The 12,102-nt window shown below is 51.9% G+C and overlaps 1 protein-coding gene across 1 annotated transcript; it reads left to right on the top strand.

Annotated features, from left to right (window-relative positions):
* Positions 1-9,016: 9,016 nt before the first annotated feature.
* Positions 9,017-11,243, top strand: GRIFIN (galectin-related inter-fiber protein). The gene is made up of 4 exons (XM_021539841.2): positions 9,017-9,028; positions 10,328-10,407; positions 10,500-10,662; positions 11,079-11,243. The coding sequence occupies exons 1-4, from the start codon at positions 9,017-9,019 to the stop codon at positions 11,241-11,243; spliced, it is 420 nt and encodes a 139-aa protein (XP_021395516.1).
* The last annotated feature ends 859 nt before the right edge of the window (positions 11,244-12,102 follow it).

Raw genomic sequence — 12,102 nt, 5'->3', positions numbered from 1 at the left:
CCCAGGAAACCCTCTCCCCTCTCAATCCTGATATTTAGGAATATCATTATCCATCAGCCAGGACTTTTCAATATCTAACGCTAAAATAAATAACAAAAAATAATAAAAAATAAACTGAGCTTCTCCACCCTGTCTGCATAAGCAACATTTCCAGGGCCTGAATCACTTCTGGGGCACTTTTCCTGGACACTCCCAATGTGCCACCCTCCTCTTGGCAAGGGGACACCAGAGCTGGGGACATGGCCCTCCCTGCTCTCCCCCCATTGTCACAGCCACAGGGAATGCACCCTCCATCCACCCCAGCACAGCTGATGGAACAGAGTTACTGCAGGTCTTTGAAACCACAAATCCAAGGACTGGCCCTGGGAGCCTGGATTACCTCTGAGAGACCACAGAAATGTTTTTAGAGGTTGTCCCACTAAAATAAGGCTAAAAGTCATGGTTCTGCCATGGCTTTCACATAGTTTCCTTTCCAAGAAAGAGGTTGTCCCATCCTATAAATCACACCTTCCCTTTTCCTAGAATCTCCTTGTGGTTGCACTAAAAAAGGCAATTCTGGCTTGCACCAAGTCGAGTGATCTGGCTTATTTTTTAGCAGCTGTCTAAAAATGTTACCGGAAGGGTTTTCTTTTTTCCCTTATCAGGTAAAACTCAAGAACCAATCACTTTGCAACCCCACTGTGAACCCCACACACTTCCCCAGGACAGCTGCTCCTCCCGGCCCCGTTTGTCCTCCCATCAGGTGAGCTGTGATGGCTTTGCTTTGTCAGAATTTATCAATTGATCTGAGCAGCAGTCTCCACTCCAGCTCTATTTGTACCACGGCCTGACGCCAAGTCAAACCACACAACCAAGGCTGTGGCATTGACAAGATCCTCTTTATCAGTCCAAATCCTAGCCCTGTAGAAACGGAGTCATTTGTAGAGGTCTATTTTCATCCTTTTCTGGGCTTGGCATCAGTTACACCCCTCTTTTAATTAACTACATGTTGCTTTGTATTCAGAGGCATCTCAGTATTTCAGCAGTGACGGATGCCAAGCTGGCAGCCTCCAAATAACCCAAGGGGCCTCATTGCCCTTTGCAAAATACTGGCTTCTTTCTGGAGCTCCTCCCACAGCCTGAATATAGCAGCAGGGTTTGGGACTGGGACACCGAGACCCCCACGCTGCCCTCAGAGCACAGAGCCACATCCCTGTGTGAGGTGGGCACTGCTGGCTCCTCCTGGGCAGCAGAGGCACGTGGTGGTGTGGAGAGGGTCTCACTGCCCTTGCCAGCTGTTTTCCTTTGTGGCTGGGGTGAGGATTTGAACTCAGCCCGTCCCAAGTGTCGCTCCCAAGCATTAATCTAACAGGGTGCCTCTGTTTCCATGACCCTGTTTCCACCCTCAGCGTTACACTCCACTCCAGCTCCATGAGCTGTTCCAGATGTTTTGGAAAACCCCTTGCAGTTTGGTAAAAGCTCCAGAAAACAAGATAATTTCTCCCATCAGAGAGATCTAAAGGAGGAGGAGGAGGAGGAGGAGGAGGAGGAGCAGCAGAGGATGTGAGGAGCAGAGTCATGGTTGGATAACATCTCCGCAGGCTACCATCCACATCAAGTACAAGCCAGGACTGATGAGGTGCTGAGGCAGGTCAGAGCTACCACAGATCTCTCTTGAAGATGAAGGCCAAACCCCTGCATCCTTGTCCTTTTCCATCAGTGGGAGTTTTGCCCCTGGCTGCAGCAAATGGCATTTCTCTCTGAGGGGCTGGAGACTCACCATCAGCCCTGACAGGAGCAGGGAAGATGGATACAGCACCTTCTGGAGCTGCAGCTCTGTCCTCAGCTCCTGAGCGTGCCTTGGCTTCTCCTGAGCTGCTACTGAGATGCAGATGGGATTCAACCCCAATTCCCAGAGCTGCTCTGTGAGCAGGAAAACTGCGGCCAAAGTGTGGGTGGGTCTGGGTGGAGCCTTCTGTGGATTAAACCCCTTGGTCGCCCCACACTGCGCTCTTCCTGCCAGTTCGTGTCCCTTCCTCTTGCTGAAACCTTGCACTAACAAATGTTTCATTCATAAAGCATCCCTTCACCTCCCGTGCTGAAATTCTCACGCTCTAGTTAGGTCTATCCATAACTATGTGGAATTAAATTACATATAAAGCCAGCACCAGAAATAGAGAGGGACTAAATCAACAGCCTGGATTCAGCCTCCACCCAAGCAGGAGTCACTGGAAGCTGGACCTGCCTCCAGACTTTGTGGCTGGAGCCCATCTGCAAGTCTAAAAGCCAAAATGAAAATAGAGAAGAAACCAAGTACCGTGGCATCTCCTCGTCTTGACCACAGGCTCCCTGGGGCAGGGCCGCCTGTTTGTTTGTCTGGAGAAGAATTTCACTGTCTGCAATGAGGAGCTGGGGCGGGGCCAGGGAGTCTGGCTGCGGGAAGGGGCAGAGAGGAGCGGAGAGGTGGAGGTGGGCTTGGTGCTCCTCCAGCTCCAGCAGCAGGACGGGCAGCAGCAGATATGGCTATAGGGAAGGCCATGATTCCCCCTCTTCATTCCTCAGCATGACTGTGAGCCCCAAAATCTCCAAATAATGTGGCACCATTGGCTACCACCTCCTTGGCTGCTGCCTGGCTCTGGGGTGTGACAGCAAGGCAGCTCCTCCTGGACAGTGCTGGGGAGAGGCTGGAGGGGAGCCAGGCAAAGGAGAGAGGCCTTTGGGCAAAGGCACCTCCCGGCCCCTGGGCTCAGGGGGCTGCTGGAGCCTCTGGTCCTTTCCAGCTGAAACCTGGCACCTGAGAGCTGCCATTCAGCAGCTTGAACGTGTGCCTCTCCCGTGCTCTCACTTTGAGCTATCCTGGTCACACCAGGAAACAAATGCATTTGGTTCCCTAAATGGGAGAAGGTTTTTTGTCATCGTCGTCATTTTTCTAGTTTCGCTCTTTGCTAGCAGCCCTTCCTCTTCCTCCCTGCTCTCCAAAATAGCAAAAAGCTGCATCCTCCTCCCCAGCTGCCTCTTGCAGGTTGCTGCAACACCCAGCACTTCTCCTCAGCCACCAGTAGCAAAGGTCAGAGCCCACGTGGAGGGGACCAGTGCTCCAGGCTCAAGGGTTTGTTGCTGGGTGGCCTGAAGCAGATATATGTGGGGTCCTGCTGGTACTGGTACCTTTGGATGTGTGCCATGCCCTGCCAGGCTGAAAATGTCCTTCCTAGCACTCTCCCCTGTGTCATCCCACCTTCCCACAGAGCCTGGGATGGGGAGTGGACCTTACATCCCTTCTTCTGCTTCACTGTGCCTCTGTTGCAGCAGGGCAGATGATGAGCTGGTGCCTCAGTGCCACAGGACCAAGATAAGGAAGCAGTGGTGGTGGTCAAAGAGTCAGAGGTGGAGGAAGGACATGCTCTGGCTCCCAGAGCTGCAAGCCTATCAGTCCCTAAACCCTTTTGACCAAACCCAGAGTTCCTCCCCGACAAATGCCTCCCTGGTGGTCTCCTTGGGGTGGAGCTCACACTTCTATCAGCAGCTCCAGGAGACCAGCATGATGCCATCTATTGTGTCCCAGCCCTGACCACCACTGATCTGCCTGGAGGAAAAACTGCTCATCCTGGTTGGAGGCAGCACCATCTCTGCCCCCCTGATGGATGGTGGCTCTCGGACAGAGCTCTCCAGGCTGGCTGCCTGCTGGGAAGGGGCTGAGCTGGCTCTGGCCTTGGCACATCTTCCTCCTGGGTAAGTATTATTTGCACTTCTCTGTGCCTGGGAAAGGTCACTCAGAGCTGAGCTGAGCAACTGGCTGCAGGAGGCTGAAATGTTTGTGATTCTGATGGTCTCATTGTTTTCGTCTTTTTAGAGTTTTTCTGCCTCCTTTGGTGCCAGTCATCATTTGACCCCAAACTGGACCTTCTCTAGGATGAGGCCTGCAGGACAAAGGTTTTCAGGTGTGATGAGGATATCAAACTGGATTGAAAGGTTTTTATGACGTCAGAACCTATAACTCCTTATGTTAATAAATCTCAATAGAAAATGGTAAAAAGGAGAGCAACACAAATTCCAAAGTCTCGCAGACCCGAGCGGTCCTCGTGAAACCTGCCAATATTCAAAGGGCTCCAGCACACGGCAGACACCTGTGACTGCCTGCTCCCTGAACCCCAGAGCATCCCTAAAACCTCACAGGTTGCCTCCCTGCCTCTTTCCACCGCTCCAGGCTTTCCTCTCCTCTGCATCTTCTCCAAACCCTCCTGCGGGCGCACGACTGCGGCTCAGCCCACGCGCTGCTCCCGGGCAGGCGCGCGGGCTTTGATAGTGGAGCGTGGCCCGCCTGTGCCATGCTCAGGCCTGTTGCCACGAGGGCTCCCTGGCCAAGGGGCTGGCACAGATCTTGCAGGGGAAGCACCAGCAGGAGGTGGTTGTGCTGTTACTTGCACAGGAGCAGAGCACACGGCCAAGCTGCAGCCCCTCCAGTGCTGTGCCTCGTCCTCCCCCTCTGCTTTGCGGTGCTAAATCATTCAACATGGAATAAGAGCTGCTCAAACTGAGGAGGAAGGGCTCCCAGAGGCAAACTTCACCTGGGAAGCTGCTAGGAAGCACTTCTGAATTGGCAAGAGTTGGCAATGGGGAATGAAGGGGGATTTGACAATGCTGATGCTGCTCCTCAGGAACAGGGACTCAAGAATGAGCAAGGAGAATTCACACATAACCTCCCTCCCCCTGAGGATCTGTCATTGCTGCAGCTCTGAGCCATTGTGGAGGGACAAGCAATACACCCACACGCCAACTCTGAGGAGCACGACAGGGCCAAGTGCCAGCTCTCCTCCTTCTCCATCAATCACCAGGAAGAGGGAGACAGATGTCTCCCTGAGGAGTTTGGAAGATGTCATCAAGGAGCAGGATAAATCAGGTCCCTGCATATACAACAGGGCAATTATTTACGGATCATCAAATATTGGCTCTAAAAACCCCAGGCATTATACAAGAGCCTGTGCCAGGTTGTGTGTTTACCTTCTGCCTGCACCTCACATGCAGGAGCGATGGGTGATGATCAGCACCAGCCATGCCCCAAACCCAGCACTCCTTTCCTGTGGCTGCTTCCTCTTGCCAGGGGATGGAAATATTTCAAGGAAATCCAATTTCTAGGTACAAATTGCAACTGCCCTGGAGCTCTCTGACAAGGACCTTCCCAGGTATGTCTGAGCTGGATTCAAAACTGCCTGGGTTTTATTTAAAACCTGTTTTCAGACTACTGAGTTTAGTGGAGTCACTGGTGAGGGCAAAGGGACCTACTCTGACGTGGTTCTGCCACCTTCTCCCTGGGGAATTGAGCAGGAAAGCACAGCCAGGTTCAGCCTGGCAGGACAACAGTGCAGCAGGTGTGGGTAGGGACCCACCGGGATCCTGGCTGCAGGGATGCTGTGCTGTGGCACAGGTGCTGCCCCAAGCCAAAGAAGGAAGAGTAGGTATGACCGGATCTCAGCCACTCTCTGCCTCAGGGATTCCACCTCTGCAAAACCCTGGTTCAGTTTCTGGCTGGGCCTGGCCATCCCTGACAGGAGCAGCAGCAAAGTGGCAGCAGGCAGTGCCTGGTGGGATGCCCTTATAAGAGCAAACTCGAGCTCCCAGTCATAAACGAAACCCTTCTCTTTCATTTACTCATCTGACCTGGCGGTGCTGGAACTGATAATGCTGGTTTCCTTTTAAGCAGAGGCCAGTCATAAATAAAATAAACCAGGCATGCTTTGTGTTTCCACTCCCTTGCCTTTCATCCCCGCTCCTCAAAGCCGTGGAAGGGAAGTCCTGAGCGGGGAACAGGAGCTGGGCCAGGGACAGCAGCAGCTCCAGGCTTGGCCTCAGCTGCACTTGTGGGGGTTCATGGCCCTGTCAAGGGGTGAGATCACCTTCCCCTTTCCACCAGTGTGGGGAAAGAGCAAAGAGAGGCAGAGACTTCACTTGCAATGAGTTGCATTCACGGCACTGTCCGGGACAGAACCAGGCTCCTTTTCTTACCATCCACAAGAATAAAAGCAGAATTCCATACTCAGCAGCTACCCGGACAGCTGCTGGGGGAGAGAACATCCCTTCCCTTCCCCAGCACCAGTGCCTGACTGGGAGGATGGTGGGACATTATTGTAAATGCAGGCGAACCCAATGGGAAGAAATGACGATGTCTGACTGAATTCAGAAGGCTGAATTGTTTCTTTATTATAACTATGCTAAAATATATTAATATACCATATAAAAGGAGGATACTAAAACGACATACTACTTTCTCTGACTCTAACAAAACTCGTGACCCTCTCTCTGAGAATCCAGCCCCAGGTGGGTTGGATTGGCCACCAGGCTCAAACAATCCTCACCAGAATCCAACCAAGCATCACCCCAGGTAAACAATTCTCCAAACACATTCCACATGGGAAAAACAAGGAGCAGAAATAGAAATTGTGTTTTCTCTTTCATTTCTCTTTGTGCGCCTCTATGAAAAATCCTGAGAGGGAGAAAAATGTGCTTGCCACAGGACATGCTACCAGGAGGCCAAAGAATGGAAAGTCTGAGGAGCACATGGAGCACATGGTCCCCAGGAGCTGCCAGCGCCGAGGCCGCTCTCGTTAGCGGGGCTGACACGCAGTGAGGGGCAGGAGGCTCAGCTGGAGCCCAGCAGCGTGTGCCAGGGTGTCAGCTTCCCCCTGTTTCTCTTGCCACCTTACCGGGTGTGATGTTTTCCTTCGGGGCTCTCTGATGAGCTGCCTTGGGATGCTTGGGCTGAGCAGCTGCAAGGGGCTCCTGCCAGAGAGCCTGGAGTCTCCTTACAGCAGGGATGAGAGCTGCAGGCTGCAGCACTGACCCCTGTCCCAGAGCAGCAGCAGGGGTTGCATCAGACTCTTCCAGAGTTAGAGGAGAGTTAGAGTTAGAACCATGTGTGAATTTTGTTGTACTTTATCTCAGGGATTTGCCTGCACTCTCCAGCCCTCTCCTGGCCAGTTCTGTAAAGCACACCAGTATGAGATCACAGAAACAGAGAGATACCACAGCCTGTGGCACCAACGTTTAACTCACAAATGTTTTATAGGTATTTTCTCTCCCATCCTAAGCCTGGAGGAGCATTCACAGCATCCAGCCCTGGCATAGCACTGACAGTCCTTTGTAGACAGCAATGCTGGAGAGAGATCCCAAGTTATTGCAGAGCCATAGATCTGGGGGAAAGGGAATGGGGGAGAGCCAGCAAAGCAACATCCCAAACCCTTCCTGGGGCAACACGTTCCTAAAGCAGCATGGCCAGAGCACAGGGCTGACCTCTGTTTGCACAGGGGAGGTTTAGCAATTCCCTCAAGAAGATGCAATGGCTACAGGAGGTGTAAATACTGCCAGGCAGCAGATAAGCAAGTCTAGAGAAGCCTTGCACAGAGGTGTGCTCTGGGGAAATCATAGCCCCTGATTTGGTCTGGTGGGAAGCAGCTCTGGGAGGTCTGTCTGGATTTGGGGTGACCCAGACTCACCCTTTGAGAAGAAGCTGAGCCTGCCTGAACACAACCTGCTCTGCAGTGCCCAAGCCTTGCTCCATCCACTGATACAACTAACATAATCATTATAAACTGGACACACTAATTTAGCTAGCAGACCCCTCCTTTCCTACACACAGGACAGCAGTTCTGCTTGGCTCTGCCCACCATCACTGGGAGTATCTCAAAAGCTGCTCTTTCTCCCTGCAGCCCCTTGCAGGTAGCAGAAATGAGGAGGGAGTGATGATGTGGGGGCTGAAAACACAATATGGGGTTCAGGGAAAGATGCAGCTCGACAGATTGGAGACACCAATGTCCGTCATCCTTCAGCAACGCCAGGAGTGGCAGTGGGATGTCCTGTCCGTGTCCCTGTCCTTCCAACACCACCCGGGCCCCTCTGCAGCTGGCTCAGGCTCCTTGCACGTCCCAATGCTGCCATCTGTAGCACAGAGCTCTGCTCCTGCTCCAGCACAGCGGGAGAGACCCGGGAGGAGCTCAGCTTCACAAGGCTTGGTTTTGTGAGTCCAAATGAGCCAGTCCTGCCCTGGGACTTGGCTTTTTCAGTCTCAAGAGAGGCTCTTGGCTTCTATGTCTGCTGAATTGCCGTTTAGTTGCCTGCCAAGGGCACCAGAGGTTGGAATAGTAGTTATCATTCTGCTTATCTGCCAGAAATAAACATTAAATAATACCCAGCGTTGTGGCCTATGCACTAAAGGGGTTTTAGTCCACAAAAGCCGTGCATTCCTGTAGGACCAGCCAAGGGCCATCACAGCCTCCCATGCATACAGAGATAGGGACAGTGCTTAATGGTTTTAAGACATTGACACTGCGGGAAGGGGGGGAGGATGCACAGCCATCCCTCCCTTCCCCAGCTTATGAAAACACCTCATCACTGAAACATTCATTTCAACGCTGCTCATTTCTTGGTGCATTTCCATGTCAGGAAATATTGGACAAAGGCTCCCTCACCCTGCTCCCAAATCCCTGTATTGTCCCCAGCAGGGAGGGGAAATGCGGCAGCGGGGCATGCTGAGCTCAGCACAGCAGCATCCCGAGCCTGGCCGGCCCCGGGGCGCCACGAGGGGGAAAAGTGGCTGTGACAAAGCTGGCATCAGCTCATTTCAGGCCAGGCTGTGACTCACAAAAAGAGAAAAAAGAAAACGGGAGGAAACGGCAATCTCCGATGGTCGGGGTGTAGCTGAGCCCCTGTCGGAGGAACCACTTCTCCTCTGTCACCTCCCTTCTCTCTGGAGCTTGAGGTGGATCTGACTGCTGTTGTTTGGGAGTCCCCATCTCTCCCTCGTGCCTCAGACCCCCCTGACCCCCCGGATCACCCGGCTCCATCACTCAGAGCCCAGCACCGCGGGCGGCAGCGGGGCCGGATTAGCCGGGCTGGCCCCGCCGGGCTCAGCGGGATTTGCTGCTCCCATGCCGGCTGTGACAGGAGACCTCAGCCCTGGTGATGCCAACCCCGCACACGTGGGATGCTCCCGGCCGGCAGCATCCATAAAAACCCCTCTGAGCGTGCCCCGGGCTGGGCTGCGGCGATGGCATTGCGGGTGAGCGCTGGGGACGCGGTGTGACAGCGCCGGGTGGCTGGGGGGACAGCACGGGTCTGCCCGCGGGTAAAGGAAGGCGCGACAGAAGTGCCAGACAGGTGGAAATCCTGAATAACACATGGGTGCTGCTTAGAGTGCTGCTCCTCTATGTCAGTCTGGTCCAGGCTAGTGCAAAACTGAGTTTTGTGGTGCTCAGTAACAGGCAATAAAACAGATTTTCATCCAGCAGCAAAAGGGGAACAGCTCTTTCCTGTGTGTGCTGTGTCTCTTGCTGGGGTTGGTGTAATGATTGCAAATTAAGGGTCAAGGCAAGGTGAACCTGGGTGCTGCCATCGTGCCCTTTGAATCCAGAACTCGTCAGCTCCAGCAGTTCTCTGTGCCTCACCAGGGGGACACTGATCAGAGCCTTTCAGTGCCCATGTGTGGGGTCCCAAAAAGTAGCCAGGCACGAGGGTATGAGGTTGGTCATCGCCAACTCCTGCCCAAATGTTTCAGCTCCTGCCTGAAAACATGCATATCCCAAAAAAAGCATTGGAAATAAAACTCGTGGCAGAGGAAGAAACAGGGGAGTTGAAGTCCTGAGCTATAGGAAGGGAGAAACAGGCACACAACAAGGCTGGGGAAATTTTCCTAATGTGAGCAAGTTTGCAAGAGGGGATGCTCAGAAATGAAAGATCATTAGAGTGCTAAAAAGAAAAAAAAGTGGGGTGAAATGGCAAAACCTCCCTATTAAAATGAGTTATTTAATAAAACTATGAATTATTCAAATAGGAACATTTTCCAGCTCATTTTATGCAAGTTTAACCTTGGAGATGGGGAGAGCACGTGGAACAGGGGCTCAGGCAGGAACTTGTGAGAAGAATCAGCCGTGTAACACTGGATGAGCTCAGACTGGATGGCATTTTACACCTGTTCCTCTGCTCCAAAGCATCACAAAGTTTTCTGCTTCAGATTTTGTATTGCTCAGGTGCAGAGAGAAGCAGAATATCTTTGTGTCCTGACAACAATGAAGGCATTCAAGTTCTTTAATTTTTGCTTTCTGATCCCGCTCAGCTCTTTACAAAAGACCTCGGGGACAGCAAATCCCACCTCATCAACTGAATGTCATAGAAACTTGATTTCTTATCAGGTTAGAATCTCTGAGATTATTTAGGAGTGAGAAAAACATGGGGATAGAGAATGTGCCTGTGTGGGAAGGAGAGAGAAAGAAATTACCATGAAAATGTGAGAAAGAAGTGTAAGGACTGAGTGGGGCACTGCCTCTCTGCCACCTCTCTGTGTCCTCCTCCTTGTCTGCAGTTTGAGGCCCTGCACCCGGAGGGAATCTGTCCTGGATGGAGCATCGTGGTCAAGGGTGAGACCAGTTCCAGCTCAAGCATGTAAGGACATGCTCTGCTCCCAGCTCTCCTGGCTCACAAGGGTCAGAAGCATCATTCACAGCTCTCCATCCCTTTTCTCTCACTCTCTTTAGGTTTGAAATTAATTTGCTCTGTGAGCCTGGAGACCAGATCGCTCTCCACTTTAACCCTCGCCTCTCCAGCTCCAGAATCGTCTGCAACTCCTTCCTCAACAGCCACTGGGGGCAAGAAGAGGTTAACAGCACCTTCCCCTTCAAAGCCAAGGAGCCCTTTCAGGTAACTCTGTCACCCCACAGATCCCCTCAGGTGTAACAGAAATAACCCAGCCAATATTGGGGTGCTCCCCATTGCCTTTCCTGCCAACACCATACCCAGCAACATCCCCTCTCTGTCTTTCTCTCCTGTTAATAATCCCATTACAACCTGGTGATTTATAACCAACTCTGGCACAGACGTGCAGAGCTCCAGCAATAATCCCTGGATGATGTATTTGTTTTCAATTTAGGCTTTGCTTTACCATCACATTTTGTTATCATGAAAGGAAAAACTCAGTTATTCCCTCTTTTTGTCCAGAGTGGGGGTGAGCAGTGTGTGTGTCAGTTTGAAGTGGATGAATAGATCCAGCAGTTCCCTGATGTAATGGAAGGAAGGTCCAGTAAGGCCACATGAACATAGCACAGTCTCTCTTTCAGGTTGAAATCTACTCTGACCAGGACTATTTCCACGTTTTCATCAATGAAAACAAAGTCCTGCAGTACAAGCATCGGCAGAAGAATCTTTCATCCATCACCAAGTTGCAGATTCTCGATGATATTGACATTTCTTCAGTGGAAATCACCAAACGAGGTCTTTACTAGAGACCAGAGTTGGGACTCTCTCACAGACCATTCCCCCTTAAGCTTCTGATTGAGTCATTTCCTCCCCATTTCCACATTCCACCACCAGCCAGGGAGATAGCCATGTGTCCTCCCAGTGGAAGGGATGGTCATTGCCATCACCCAGCCACATTGCTGACCATAGCCCAGCCCATCAAAGACCTTCTGCCCCTACACCTTCAGGTGCACAACAGGCTTTGTAGGTCTGATCATCTTTGCTGCACATCCAAATCTGTCTTCAGTAGTCTGGACACCTGAATAACACCTTAGAAATTGTGTTTGCCTGAGAGTAGGGTGTGCATGAGCACCTCAGCTCATACACATGAGCTAATGCCTCAGCTGGGCACATGGGGAATGTGGATGTTAGGGGTGGAAAGGGATTTTTCTTTCCAGGAGCTGGGTAAGAATGATACGAGATTTGCCAATAAAATCAACCAAGGAAATCACTGCTGAGATATCCCTCCCTGGGCAGATCAATCTCATCATTCATCCCCTGCCAATCCGGGCACCTGGCATGAGCAGGGTTGGTGACTGGGCAAGAGGACACTGTTGAGGGCAGTGTGATTTTGGCTCTGGGAAAATACTGCTTTTTTTTTTTGTTGTTGTTTGTTTTGAGGGCTAATGCAAAGTGAAGGTCCCTGGTATGCAGAACAGTGTGATAAGATTCAGCTTGCCAGGTGTTGCCTGGAATTCCGTTCACCAGCTGAGAGATGTTTGCTCAGCCCTACTCCTGCCAACTCCAGGCTTCTCAGACAGACCCCCAGAGTGATGTAGTGTGTCAGAGAAGGGCAAGAGCTTGGGGAGACACATAAAAGCACATGGTTCCTCCACCATGCACCAG

This window comes from Lonchura striata, chromosome 16 (assembly GCF_046129695.1).
Source record: "Lonchura striata isolate bLonStr1 chromosome 16, bLonStr1.mat, whole genome shotgun sequence".
NCBI classification, from domain to species: Eukaryota; Metazoa; Chordata; class Aves; order Passeriformes; family Estrildidae; genus Lonchura; species Lonchura striata.
Note: the sequence above shows the minus strand (reverse complement) of the source record. Positions and strands in the feature narration are given on the sequence as shown.